At 39.8% G+C, this 15,015-nt stretch overlaps 2 protein-coding genes across 7 annotated transcripts in view; one reads left to right on the top strand and one right to left on the bottom strand.

Moving 5' to 3' along the window:
• The window catches only part of Ankrd13c (ankyrin repeat domain 13C), a 44,142-nt gene extending 40,788 nt beyond the window's left edge, over positions 1-3,354 (top strand). The window contains exon 13 of the mRNA XM_013123111.3: positions 1,304-3,354. Coding sequence (XP_012978565.1) covers positions 1,304-1,434 — 131 coding nt within the window. The 3' untranslated portion in view covers positions 1,435-3,354. The remainder of the gene's footprint in view (positions 1-1,303) is intronic.
• A 2,983-nt stretch (positions 3,355-6,337) lies between these two features.
• Positions 6,338-15,015, bottom strand: part of Srsf11 (serine and arginine rich splicing factor 11) — a 29,161-nt gene continuing 20,483 nt past the window's right edge. For 3 of the 6 annotated variants that reach the window (XM_013123107.3, XM_040751541.1, XM_040751540.1), the window contains 7 exons: positions 14,644-14,771; positions 12,869-12,950; positions 11,179-11,310; positions 9,317-9,406; positions 8,212-8,328; positions 7,751-7,889; positions 6,338-7,649 (listed from right to left, as the gene is read on the bottom strand). In XM_013123107.3, coding sequence (XP_012978561.1) covers positions 7,455-7,649; positions 7,751-7,889; positions 8,212-8,328; positions 9,317-9,406; positions 11,179-11,310; positions 12,869-12,950; positions 14,644-14,771 — 883 coding nt within the window. In that variant the 3' untranslated portion in view covers positions 6,338-7,454. The remainder of the gene's footprint in view (positions 7,650-7,750; positions 7,890-8,211; positions 8,329-9,316; positions 9,407-11,178; positions 11,311-12,868; positions 12,951-14,643; positions 14,772-15,015) is intronic. The other 3 variants (XM_013123108.3, XM_005083471.4, XM_005083472.4) reach the window with 3 other exon arrangements.

Below are 15,015 nucleotides of genomic sequence, written 5' to 3'. Positions count from 1 at the left end.
GTCTAAAAGAGAAACAGAAGTCACACAAAGGGGATCTCAGCTTTGGGATCCCATGCCTTTAATCCCTGCACTAGAGAGGATTATAAGGTGAGAGGAGACAGGAGCTGAGTGAGTCTGAGGAGCAGTGCAGTCTGGAGATGCAGTCTGAGGACAGGATCACCCTTTTGGTCTGAGCATTGGTAGAGGTGAGAACTAGTAGTTGGCTGCTTTGCTTCTCTGATGTTCAGTTTTAACCCCGATATCTGTCTCTGGTTTTTATTATTTGTGCAGTATCCTTCATTGCAGAACACATAAACTCAAGCAGCCTTACACACATACACACATGAAAATGACAGATGGATGGTGGTGCACGCCTTTAATCTCAGCTCTAGGGAGGGAGAAATTTTCTACTACACATGGTGAGGTGGTGGGACTTCCATAAATGGCAATAGCCAGCCAGAGTGTGGGGGCCCACACCTTTAATCCCAGCACTCCAGAGGCAAAGGCAAGTAGATCTCATGAGTTCCAGGACACAAGGAAAGCCAGCGCTATACAGAGAAACCCTGTCTCAAAAAACAAAACAATAACAACACCCCCCCACAAAAAAAAGAAAGAAAAAGGAAATGAAAGAAACCCAGCCTTCCTTTCCTACCTTAGTTTGCACAAAAGTTAAAGGTCATAGTCTTAAATGTGAAATGTACCAAACTTTTTAAAGAAATGAGCAAACTTGTAAAAGAAATCTAAGGATCTGGGTTAGGGAAACTCTTAAAAGCCACACAGAAACAGTCCAGTCAGAAGGCTTGAGTTTGCTGACTCCCATGAGACTGTCCAACACTAGGAAGCAGTGGAAGTCAGCAGCGTCAGGATGCCTGTGGTGATGTCTCAGGAACTTCCCCTCCTGATTCTGACATGAGAGTGCTCTGCAGACAGAATACTAATCATATAACAGTAATTTGATTGTAGACTCTTGGGCTGGATAGACCTACTTCAGAGACTGTTCATAGATGAAATGTGATGTCCCTGAGGAAAGGTCATTAGGAATCAGACGAGCTCAGAATCAGATGAGCAGAACAGGTGAATGTACTCTCCAGATTCACTTACCATGTGGGCCAGAAACTAACTTATGTCATTGCTGTGCTCACGTAGTGTGATGTTATCCAGCAGACAAGGTGCCCCCACTTAAAAAGTTGGGGATGTGCCTCTGCGGAAGTCAAAGCAGCCCAGGGGCAGCCGAGGCCCCCAATTCACAGGCTTTGGTGGGTGCAGGTTTGTGACGGAATGCCACAGATGGGCATCTGACAGCATGTCACCATTTGTTCTCCAGATATCCCCGTGTTTCCCACCATCACAGCCACTGTGACTTTTCAGGAGTTCAGATGTGATGAATTTGATGGGTCCATCTTTGCCATCCCTGAAGACTACAAGGAAGACCCAAGTCGTTTTCCTGACCTTTGACTGACTGACCCAGAAGAGCAAGAGGCTCCAGATGGCAGGGACAGAGCAGAGGGTCTACACATCAGTGATGTGGTGAGAAATGGACCTCTAATAAAACGTCTGGAGCTTCCTGATGTGCCATTCATCTTTTTAAAGTCACTTCCTGTCTGTCATAGTTTGACACCCAGTGACCCTGAGACCTTCCTATGTACAGCAGCTGTGAGTGCTGTGATTTGTTTTTAAAGATTTTTACACTTCCTGTTGGAATATATATGCATATAAATATATCTATAGCTATATCTAAAACACTCCTGGACCATTAACGTAAATTCAGTGTCTTAAGAGATATGAAATCCCTTGAACCATGTCACCTTTCTCCAGGGTGCCATGTATAAATGTTTCTTTAAACTTTGTTTTCATCATTATGTAGAATTCTTTAATTTGAATGTTCAATGAACTAGAAGGAAATGAGTTTTCCGAGGTGAACAGAGCAATGGTAACCATCAGGGAATGTGGTGCCCCACCCCCCAGCACCTCGGTAACAGTTGCATTTACAGCTGCAATGCATTCCAAGGGAGTGCTCCCTGCAGGGAATGCGGTGCCCTGCCCCCCAGCACCTTCATGCAGCGCAGCGTGGTGCTCTTTGTTTTATCTGAATCCTTTTTCAGTGAAACTGTTTGTTACTGATCTTCCTTTCATAGAACCTCTTATTTTGTTTGTTTGTTTTTGTTTTCCTAAACTTGAGTATAAAGGTTCTTGTTTTGTTGATAGGTACGGTAACATGCCTACAGCTAGCCCTCTCTCAAGTATCAGCACTTTAAAACAAATTCCAAATTCTTAAACTTGCTTCCTAGTAAGTGCACATAAGACAGATTATTTTTAATGGAATATGGATGTATTGGTGTCAATTTTAAAAAATACATATTTTGGACAACTATGTAATGCTTTCAAAATAAGGTAAAAACATTTTATATGCTACAATATATTTGTTACAGGCTAAAAGTCCAGAAACATGCAAGATTGACAGTTTTTCTTAAGTCACAGGAAAATATTTACTGATTTCTGTCTCCAAAGTGTTAAAATCATGCATTATTCATTTTTGCACTTAAATTTTTCATATTTATTACAAGATGGTTTGAAGGTCCAAGAATGAAAAGAAATTAGGGAGACTTATGTCTAAGTCATAAGGTATCATGGTCTATTAAAGACTTAGCTAAATGTTTATAAACTGTCCTGATGAAATGTGTCAAGGATGCGCCTGTCAGGTTGCTACAGAGTGACCCATAGTTTAAACTTGTTACCAAGATTTTAAACATTTTTATTGAAGGGTTGACTTGTTTAAAAACTCAAAGAATCAGCCATCAGATATTTATCTTTCTACGGTTACATCTCACATAGTGATTCCACCTTGTGTATGTTGACATTTTATTACTTTTTTAAGAAAAATATCAAGAGTTACAAATTCAAAGCCCTAATCCCTCCAGTAAGATAATTTTAAGAATCCGGAAGAAGCCCAGAGCTAGCTTGATTGGATGGAGGTTTGGCTGCTCCAGTGACTCGGTGATTGAGTTGTGCTGTCAGTCGAGAGGCCTGAGGTTCGGAAGGGCAGTGACCACTGTTGCTATAGGCTCCCTGACTCTGTAGACCATGTAGGAAAAGATGGTAAATTGCAACTTGAGACTTAGAATTTCTTACCATGTGAATATTTTGCTGGGTTACACTGGAGACAGGAGGACTACTGAAAATCGTTGCACTGGATTGTACTACTGATAATCGTTGCACTGGATTGTTTTAAGACTTCAATTTTTCTTTAATGAATAGTAGAATCAGATTGTCCATTCCAAAATGTCTTTTCTCTGATCACAAAGAACAAATGTATCTCTTATGATGGTGGAGAAAAAGGAGTTAATAATTAATGCAAATAAACTTTTCACAATTATATTTTCATGATGTGCCTTTTAATCCTGTTATTGAAATTAAGAATCAGTATTGTTTTATGTTTTAAAATGTAGATATGTAAAATTCTGTTTTTTAAATTTAAAAAGTAGTAAGGGTTCCATTTGTGGTTCCCATCTTCAAGAAACTATTCATGTGACCTGTCGTTAGTAGATAATTCTTGTGCAGTTTTGTAGACCGGAGCCTAACATAATCATTAGAGAAGGCTGCATCAAGTAATTGATAGCAGATGCAGAAACCCACAGGCAAACATTAGGTGGAATCAGAAGGGAGAGGAAGGATTGTGGGAGCCAGAGGGGTCAAGGACACCACAAGAACAACATGGCCCACACATTCAACTAACCAGGGTTCCTAGGGACTGGAATCTGTATGGGTCTGAGCTAGTTGGTAGTTGGTTTTCTTGTAGGACTAACAGCATAAGTGGGCGGGACCCTTTTCCACCCACTGGTTTGCTTCTTTCAGCCTTGATATGTGGATCTGTGGGATAGGGACTGGGAAGAGGGAGGGAAACTAATGTATTAGAGAATTTTTAGAAAGTTGCAGTTAATAAAGTGTATATTACAAGTATCATGGCTCAGTTTAATACATGTTGATGGTTGGAAGCCTGCATGAGTATTAGCTGACAGCACAATACAAAGCTTATGAGTAAAATTTGGGTTTTCAAATCAAGTGTAGTGGCACATGCATGTAGTCCATTCCAGCTATCTGGGAGACTGGCAGCAGGATCAAGAGAACAGTTTAATGAGACCCTATGTCAAAATGTGTAAAAAGTAGTTAGAGATGTAGCACTTTGGTAGTCTACAGCAGATAGAGATCTAGTTCTTTGTCTCCTGGGAGACTGGACCCACTTGGCAGACCACTAAATAAAATTTACCCACAGAGAATCAGCTATGCATGACTTGGTAAACTATTAAGCTGCAGGTTTATAAAAACATTCCGTGCCAGAAACCTTAGGTCACATTAGCTGCTACCACCTATAAGTTTCACAGCATGTCAGCAGTCATTTAGGTCTCAGTGAACCAAAGGGCTAACTTTAGGTAAAAACAAAAAGCTGCTCCCTTCAGCTTGCTCTGGAACAGTTCTAACCTCAGTGCACGCAAGTCTACAGGCGTTGAGTCCAGTCAGCTGCCTCAAGTCATCAGACTTTGATGATTTTCAAGCGATTATGACTTTAGAGCAGAAAACAGGTAACAATACAGACTAATGCCACCTCCCACCTGAAGCATGATCCTGACTGGAACAGCTTTGGAGAGCAACATAAAGTTGGGATGCAGCAGCAGGTCTGCTGGACCTACACATCAAAGTCACAAGTAACAAGATGCAGGCCATTTCAGTCTGCTCTGCCATTTCCTCCCCAACTGCTTGGATCCACCTGCAGCATCAGGAACAGAACTGATTCACCGGAATCAATTCACTTCCTACAAACTAAAGCTTCTGCTTATTTGATGATGGGCATTAAAAAAATACCCAGTACTAAAAAATTACACTTACCTTAAGTATAAATTGAGCTAAGTCAATTTATACTTAAGAAAAGTAAAAACTTGATCTTGGGATAACATCCTGATTATTAAAGATTTGTTGCACTCTAATTGGGACCCTTTACCTTCAATTTCTCATGGAAAGAAAAATACATCTACCAGTGAGTTTTAAAGGGAAGCACCCTTCTCACATTAGTGGCATAACACTCTACAAAAATAACCTAGTAATAAACTGTTTTTTTGAACAGACATTTCTTTACAGACATGATGCGGTCAGAGTTCTTCTTCCCATAAGGTGCCACCCAAGAAAACTCGGCACTCCCTGTTACTGATCAGTTTTAAAATAGGAACAGCCATCCATCCACCAACCCAGGTAAATTTTCTACAGTCAATGCTTGCCCTCCAGCTCAGAGGCTTACCATGGGAACACCACCTCTCATGAATTAAGTTTTTCATGACTAAAAACTAAGCAAAATAAATAAGGACAAACATTTTTCTAACAAAACCACTTTTATTTTAAAATCACTTTACCACCAAATACAGAAGAGAACTCAGTGTGGTGGCAGTGTCCACTTGGGTCCAACTGTTTCAGTCAGCTAACAGGCATGGGGGACGCCAGGCCAGTGCAGCACCAACTTTATGCAGACTTCACCAAAGAAATGTTCTAAATAAAGCTGCCTTCTGGCGACATCTTAAGTTAGTGGCACTAGTTTAAAACAAACTGTAGAAAAGTGAATGTCTGCATTAAGACGTCACAGGCAATGGAAAAACTGGATATTGATTTGCCCTGGGAACTGTCAGATTTTGTTTCTTACAGAATTGGTCATACTGCCACAAATTTATCTACTAAAGTTTTAAGCAAATGACACCTACATTCAGCTGTTTTAAAAATGTAGTGGCTATTCAGACCATAAATGGAATTTGATGCATTTATCATAGATCAAATTCCTGCTCATAAAATCTTTAAAAAGTTACTCAACTACAAACTGTACAAATGCTTTTCTATTTAGCATTCAATTTAATAAGTTATACTCAAAACCTGAAGACTACAAACCCCAGTTCTCAATCTCCCTGTCAGCCACCAAAACTAGCCATTTATGTCTTTAGTATTGTAATACGTTACAAACTCGTGACCAACAACTTCCATATTATTTCAGAAAAAGCAAATTTCTGTAATTTCATTGAAAACATAAATTTACTGGGTAAGTATAGGTGAGGTTATATTTATCCCCAAGACACTGTTGCATGGCCCCAGTCCTACATCCTACATCCAAACACAAGTTAAGCCATAATTTAGACAGATGTTATTGTTGACAATTCTGCTGACATCTACCCTCAGGAGGTGTACTTCATTTAGTTACTGAGTTTGAGCATGCAGATAGGGAAAGAAAGAACCAACATGGAGGGAAAGAACCAACATGGAAACCAATGAGGTAACGACATACATTCAACGTGGGAATAAACACAATGCAGTTCTACAGGCGCATGACTTGTGAGTTTAAGGGTTTTATTATCAAAGTCCTGTAAAACAATTTCAGAAACTGTACATCAACATGGCACAGACGGTAGCCTACTTTTGTCTTTTAATGCACAAAAGTCAAGCTTTTAACTCCTGTAACTAAGAAAACAGTTACCTACCTAATCTGCATATAACATGGAATCACTGTGCATAAGATACTACTGCAATCAAAGTAACACAAGTTTATTGGTTTTGTACAACTTGAGATCAAATAAAAGTACATTATCAAGATTTGTCATATTTTAAAAGCACATGAAGGTCAATTTAAAATGCACCACCACCTCTTGTTCAACAGTGAGCTTTAAAACTAAACAAAAGTTGAAAACTGAAAATCAGGACGAGGTTATTTTCTTAGTGATGGGCTGGATAAGCAGGTTGCGTTCACTGGTAGAGATGTGAAATAAATTATTGGAAAAAAAACTAAGTAGCTATGGAAATGTGAACAACTCTAATTCAAAACATATTTTTACAGCCAGTTTTATTTGAATTTTCTGTAATTTAAAGCCTACTTAGCCATCAAAAAAGGTTAGTGCATATATAACCTTTGAAAGTTAAACAAAGCCACAAAAATTTAGCCACAAGGCTCAAAAGGCTTATCTATCACAAATGCTTGTTTCCAGATGTAACTCTAAGAATGTTAATTTGTCATGTCAACAAATAAGACCATTAACTAGGTCACCATGTTGGAGGGTTTCATGACATTTGGGGTAACATGCAATCAGTGCATTCCCTACATGGCTCTATCACGGCAAGGACTCAAACTCTAGAAATACTCTAAGTGAACGCACTGAGGCTCATACGACAGACAATCCATGCCTGCTGGAGATGCATGCAGCTGTTCATTTGTGTTAGGAGCAGCAGTTGCACAGCTGCTTGGTCACGCAAATGGATATCACCATGGCAGTGCTGGTCACCCAGGTACCACTTTCTAAAAGCTTTTGCTGTAAAGAACTAGAGGTCACAATTGGGTGTTCTGCAACCACTGGTAATGTGCAGCTGTATACACCTAGGTGAGATGAACACACACAGCATTAGTTATCACCAGGACTGATAACGAGGCCCATTTGCAGCCAGCTTCAGGGAGGGACTCAGTCACTCATATCCATGTCTTCTTCATGGTGGTCATCCCCATTTACTTTGGACTCTCGCAGGTCGCCCACCCCCTTCTCAACAGAGCACTCCTTTGTTTTAGGGGACATTGCTTCTGTTGGTCTCTTCTCCTCTTTCTTCTCCTTCTCGCTGTCATAGCCCTGCTCCTCTTCATCATAATCTCGCGTCACCTGCTTTGCCAAGGAAAATGGAAAAATAAGCTTCTTCAAAGGAAAAGCACTTCTTAAAAATCACAGCAGCGCCACAGTGGCAGCGCCCTGGCCTGTGTACTTACTTTGACGTCTTTGTCGCTCTCAGACTTCCTTTCTCGCTCCTTCTCCTTGTCTTTGCTTCTCTTCTTCTTACTTGTTGATCGTTCCCTTTCATCTCTGCTTCTTTCTTTGTCCTTATCTTTCTTCTTCTCTTTTTTATGTCTAGAGACAATGACAGTTAAATGTGCTTATTAGAGCTAGTTTACAGGACCTTCTGGCAGTTTTACTCTTAAGTAGGCAACAGGTCTCACTCTGCTTAGATGACAAACTTAACCAAACTCACTAGAAAGATCCCAAAGAGACAAATATGAAACATCAGGCAATCTAAGTAAGGATTTAAGCTGGATACAGGCCTAAAGTGCCACTACCCCCCCATGCTTCAAAACTGCATACTGAAAATCTCTTAGAGATTTAATTCCCTCAAAATAAAACAAGCATATATAAAAAAATATCTAGCACTTAGGTATAAACAATTGATCCCTACCTCCTTGGGGATGGTGAGCGGGACAGCTTTCTTTTAGGAGACCTGGGCTTTTTAGGAGACCTTGTACCACTCCTGCTTCGCCGCCGCCGCCTCTCCCTAGAATCACAAACGTGGAAACTAGGCTTTAAAATATAGTGTGGTCCCACCAGCTCCTCTGGAAACTTCCACAGCCCAAGACCTACCCCACAATACTACTTCAGTTCAAACAATCTCAAGCTTAAGAATAGACTAATGTAGCTGGATAGATCTGGAAGGAGTTGGGGAAGGTATAAATCCCTTATCACATTAAATGCAAAAACAACCTCTGCTCTAGGAGTATTTTTTACTTTTTTAATGGTATCTTTTGAGACAGGGTCACATAATACAGTCTAGGTTAGCCTTTAACTTGGCATTCTCCTATCAAGAGCTGGGGTTATTGTGAGCATTGTGCTGCCATACAGTTTGGTGGTTCTTTTAAAAGGCAAAAAAGAAAAAAAGAAATTAGCCCTTTCCTCCAAAGCCACAGAGAAACCCTGTCTCAAAACCACCCCCCAAATAATAATAATAATAATAATAATGATAAAGCCTTTCATTTAGTGCTGCAGTTTTCTGTGCCTCATAGGAACCAATACCAAATTCAAGGCTACCAGAACTTATTTTAATTTTCTTCTTCAAATATTATAGTATCGATTTTTGAGTCTTTGATTCACTTTTCATTTTTTGAGAAACAGCACAAACTTCTGGTACATTAAGTGGGTCACACAAACGCTGAATACAAGCATGTCTGAACAACATCTGATCAAGATGGAGTTGAACATTAAGAATATATTTTCTATGAAGTTTGTCACATCACTTCCATTTTCAGTGTAATAATTTACATACAGTGAAATGGCACAGTAAGCACTTAAAATGCCTCTCATTCACTTATCACAAAACTACTACAAGGGAAAAACCATTCTTGAGTATAACACCTGAATATGGTGAGCATCATAACGAAGCTACCCTAACAACTTAGTGTGCTTCAGTCATCAAAACTTGGCTAAGCCTCATTTTCTCAACGTTGAGGTATTTGTCTGAATCTGGACATCTGTGGTCTGCTGAAAAATAGTCACCGCTCAGGCCTTACCTGCTTGCACTTCGAGAGCGTCTGGCTGTACTGTAGCTTTTTGGTGGGGTTTTGGATCGTTTCTTTTCTTTATCTTCTTTCTTTTTGTCTCTAACAAACATAATTTAATAAAGTGTGAAGGACTAACACTTCATTCCATGTAATCTCACTCTTCTTATGACACATGACATTGTGTGATAAAATAATTCTGTAAGCCTCCCATTTTCTTGATAGTCCACCTAGAACTTATCTCCAATAGTAAAGGGGCCTCAATGCCGACCAATTTCTTGTCTCTGGTTCTGAGTTCAATGGACTTAACTGCTGTTGCTGGGTCCTTTGAACTCTGTCTCAACATCATAAACCAATGAAGCAACACTGCCAGTCACTCTTTCCTTAAATGAACAGACTAAGTCAAGTTCCTACCGTTTTTTGCTACTGTATACTCTGGGCTAGTCACTGTCATCTGAAAACTTAATTGACGCTTGGATAGGTAGGCACTACAACTACTCAATTCCAAAGCTCTTTACAGGTCCTTCCCATTCATTTCTACCTAAATCCCACAATATACACTCTCCACCTTGTCTCCTTCCTTCTTTGGTGATTCTCTGCTCCAGCAGTCATCTTCTCTTGACAGACAGCCTTTATCACAGACTCTCCTAATGGGCTCCAGTATACTTATCAAGTGTACCCACACTCTGTTCATCTTTCAAGGCACAATGTTCTCCCTTCAGTGACTGAATTTGTACAGCTATTATTTAACATAGTTCCTTCCCATGTGGCTATTCTGTTTTCAATACAAAGTTCTTAAGGAAAGGAATTTCTGATTACTTCTGTGTATGAAAACAGTTTCTTTCTCTTTAGTGACAAATGATTGGGGAGTGGTGGAGCAAAAGGGAAGGAACTACTATATTTTTAGTTATTCAAGACTAGACCATTGACTTAAAAGAACCTGTCTCTAAATGAGAACATGGTTCTTTTATAAAACATACATTTACTTATCTTTAAACTTGTATGTATATATCTACATGAATTTATGTGCACCAGAAGAGGGTGTTTGGTCCACTACACTTGAAGTTACAGTCAGTTCCAAGAATCAAATCCAGGCAACCTGTAAGAGCAGCAAGTACTCTTAACTGCTAAATCACCTCTCCAGCCCCAAGACTAGTTTATAAAACAGAAAAAGTATCTTTAAGTTGGTGGGTGGGGTGGGGTAGAGCATATCACTTTCCTTTTCTCACAATCCCTCAGTTGGTCAGATCATAGGACAAAAGCCTTTCTCTAATATGGCTCCATGTCTACTCCATAAATGATCCTTCGGGAATGTTTCCAATCACTGATGATGACATGAACACAGCTAGGTGTCTGCTTGGAGCTCCTTGGCATACGACAAGGGATATCTGGGAGTCCTGAACTCAGACTCACAACAGTGGTTGAATGGAAAAGAAGAAAGCCAACAAGGTAGGTGACAAGGGTAGCCAAAAGAATTTATTACTAAGAAATGTTACAGGGGCCAGGAAAATGGCTTAGCAATTTAGAGCACCTGTTGCTCTTTCAGAGGACCCAGGGTTCAATTCCCACTACCCATACAGCAGCCTCTGTAACTCTAGTTCCAGAGGATCCGATATGTTCTTCTGGCCTCTGTGGGCACCAGGCATGCACATGGTGTACATATATACACATGTGGGCAAAACATCATGCACATAAATTTTTAAAAATTAAAAAAAGTTACACCTTTCAGCTTGACAGGAGACAAGCATCGTAAAAAGCCATAGTTTATTTTCAATTTAGCTACCACCCCACACCTCACCTATGCTGTAGTAAGAAGCATAGCACTGAGGTCTCAAGAACTGTGGCTGCTACTTGTCTGTATTGTGCAAATATACCTGGCTTTGGACGTGCTCCTTGACCTTCTACCCCTCTCTCTGGAATGAGATCTTCTCCGTCTTGGACTTTTGGATCTCCTTCTACTTCTGGACTTGGAGTGTGACCGCCTCCTTGATCGGCTTCGTGACCGCCTAAAAATGTAAACGAGCACTATGTGTGCATACAGATCTAAAACGCACAAAGCAACCACCTCAGATGTATGAGATCAGTATCAAGCACTGAAGAACAATTCCCCTCCATTCAGCTGCTGTTATCATTTAGGCCAAGTGTCTTCTAGACCTCAGAAATTATTAACGCATGCATGATCTTTGTGCTTGTGTGTGACTGTGTAGTGCACATGCACTACAAGCTGATTCCAGAAGACTCCACAACAAAAACATAATTTCCCAAGAAGCAACAAATATAGGTATTATAAACTGAGTATGTGAAGGATGTTTTCTTGAAGATGAACAAAGCATATTACCCCTTAAGGAAAACAAATCTGTTGTCAATAATAAAATCTGGCTTCCTGGAGGGAAAAACATGTGAAAACCTGATGCTGCTAGGTAAAAGTTTTCTGATGAAATCTAAGGTGATATCAAATGCCATTTCATAGAATTGGGTGGCAACCAGAAATTATATTAAATTGGGCAATTTATCAAAGAATAGTGATTATAATTGCCTGAAAATATTAACACTAACTCTCCTTTGAAATTCCCAAAGAAAAAAATAGCTTAAAAATATGTGAACCAAGCATGGTGATGTGGACTTTAATTCCAACACTTGGAAGAAGCAGGTGGATCTTTATGAGTTTGAGAGTAGTCTAGTCTACATAACTAGTTCCAGGCCACCCAAGGCTAAGTTCTGAGACCCTACATAAATCAATAGTCACTACCTCCCCCAAGAAAACAATAAAAGTGAACAAGAATATAGTGTAAAAATTTGAATGTGGAAACCCTTTCTTGTACTAAGCTAAAACTTTAGATTGGTGAAGTACAACAAAACCCCTTTCACCATCAGGTATTTTGGAGGGTAGTTAAGGTGTTCATTTTGCAAAGCTCTGTAAATGGGATGGGTTGGCTACTATGACAGCCTCAATCTGTAATATGGTTAGAAATAACCACATAAGCTGAAGTGCATCGTCTTTATTTTTTAAAGTGTAAAAGCTAGAGTCTGAAGTTTGGATAGATAGTCACTGTGCTACAGAAAACAAACAGTACATATTCACAAAAGGGTATAAGTAATGTGTGAGATGAGAACAGATTTAGCCTTAACCTTTACTACATAATGTAGAAAGCAATACTGCTAACAATTTCAAGTTGTATGTGTTTCATACAAGTACGGCATTTTAGTGTTTAAGTTCCAAAGCTTTCCTCCATTGAAGGGTTTTTAACAGCTTTAGCTAAGTAGGCATCACCTGTTCAAGTTACACCTCTCTCCTAATATGCTCACAGCAACTTTAACATTCTCAGTAACGGCCGGGCGGTGGTGGCACACGCCTTTAATCCCAGCACTTTGGAGGCAGAGGCAGGCGGATCTCTGTGAGTTCGAGGCCAGGCTGGACCAACAGCTCCATAACAATACAGAGAAACGCTGTCTCGTAAAAACCAAAAACAACAACAACAAAAAACATTCTCAGCAAAAACTAATGATTCACTTTATATAGGAGGTAGTCCTTAAGGTACAGTTGATGGTCAGGAGACTGCTAACCTGTGTCTGGAGGATGAGGGGGTCCTCCTCCTCCTTGAGCGCGACCTTGATCTCGAATGTCTTCTCTTTTCTTCTTTCTTGTCTGAATTTAAAAGAAAAGGAATGTGTACTAAGAAATGCTTAACCAGAGGTACATATGTAAGATTCAGGAATGGAACTGCTATTCTCTGACTGTTCAGAGCACATCTACCTACAGAGGCATCTTGCCGGCCTTCCAAGAATTCCTTGTTGTTACTTCAGCCTTTATAAGATACCCTCATATGCTGTAAGCGATCATGTCATATACAGACTTATCAGGAAGCCTGCTTCAGTGATTACCTCAGGTTTCAGTAAACCCTAGGCGATTTGTAACTGCTAGCTAAGGTTTCCTCCACTATATAATCTGAACAGTTTTGGAGGGCCCAAGTGTCCACATAAGTCAATGTACAAAAAGATATCTTTTTTATTCTTTGGTCTTCTGATTTGCTCTTCAGAAGGTTCTACTGGATTCTCTTTCTTTTCTGAGAGTTCCACATTGAGGTTTCAACTCTTGACCAAGTGAAATGTTCTCATCATACATGTTTGTGTGTAGGTATATTTAGGGTACCATGAACACCGTCTTTATTACCTAAGCATTTGCCAAAATTCTAATCCAATGCCATGACTTATTATCCTGCCACTGAACCTCAGTGACAGAATCGGACTGACTTTAGGAAGTCAGCTTTTCCCTCATCATTCCCATTCTTCTGCTACCGTTTTTAATTGTACTTTAAACACGAAACTGTTTCACTTCCAACATAACAAATTTCTTTCTTCAGGACCCAAGAGGCATGCCACTGCCCTTTCCACATGCTCACTATAACCAAAATGATGCCACCAATTCAGTTAGGTCATTTCATTCACAGGCTTTAATTTACTGCTAATGCCAAAAAGTCACATAACCATGGAATTCATTATAAGCAAAGCACAGTCATTTCAGCCTCAGTTTTTTTTTAACAGAAGCAGTTAGAGCATAAAAACTCTAGAGAACTCAGCTCTACATTTGAGACAACTTCATACCTTACCAGATGATATACTTAAAAGTATTTGCTATCGGTTTTTTTAATACTTAAAAATTTCTTTCTAAAAAATAACATTTCCACTTACTAAGGAATAAGAGTAAAAAAAAAATCAAACATTTAATTGGAAAAATGTGCTTCATTACCACAGATTCACATACACATAACAAAGATAAACTGGGACAATTCATTTAATCAACCTCAAAAGGACAGTCTTTGTAGAGCTAGTTTAGTGGTAATGTTACCTGTGTTGGTATTTATTCATCTGACAGAACACACCCTCTTCAGCTGCTGCCTCTAAGAGCATCATTGCATCACTTGTACCTATTCACTATGTTCCTTTTACAAAGGCCCTGCCCCACCCCTTCCTCTCTCCCATTGCTCCTGTCCCAGGAGGCCCATCTCCCCACGCGCCTTTTTACGATCCTTTCCCCTTAATTAAAAAAAACCCCTCTGATTGAACTCTGTCATCTGTTTTTCTCTCTCCAGCAGCTCTTTTTTAAATTACAACAACCTGCTTAGCATCCACAAGCCTCCAGGTTCCTTCTCAGCAACTCCTACCATACACCCACAAAAGGGTATGATTGAAAACTATTAAATGATTTGTCTCTCAGAATACAGACAGTCTTAAAACAAAAAACCAAGAATGTTATTCAACAGCTTCTACATTTAAGCCATTATCAGCTTTACCAAGAACCACAATTCAACATTCAAGGAAAATATGTATGAGCATATTACCTGGCTCAATAGCTGCAGAAATCAGGGACTGGGCCTCACGCACCCTCTTCATGGCTTCCTCTATTTCTTTACTAGAGGTGTCTGATTTCAGACTTGGTGAAACAAGACCAGCAGCCACATGATTCAATCTAAAACAATTGAGAAATGAAAGTTTAAAATTTACCTTTTAGGCTGCATTTGGGGAGAAACTGAGGCAGTGGCCAACAGTTCACAAAGTTGCACATGAAATCCTGACCACAAAGGTTAAAGATGTGCCTTTTTTTTTTTTTTTTTTTTTTTTTGGCTTTTCGAGTATTGTTTTCTGTATTGTTTTCGAGGCTGTCGGTCCAGCCTGGCCTGGAACTCACAGAGATCGCCTGCCTCTGCCTCCCG

This window comes from Mesocricetus auratus, unplaced genomic scaffold (assembly GCF_017639785.1).
Source record: "Mesocricetus auratus isolate SY011 unplaced genomic scaffold, BCM_Maur_2.0 Super-Scaffold_100009, whole genome shotgun sequence".
Classification (NCBI taxonomy): domain Eukaryota; kingdom Metazoa; phylum Chordata; class Mammalia; order Rodentia; family Cricetidae; genus Mesocricetus; species Mesocricetus auratus.
Note: the sequence above shows the minus strand (reverse complement) of the source record. Positions and strands in the feature narration are given on the sequence as shown.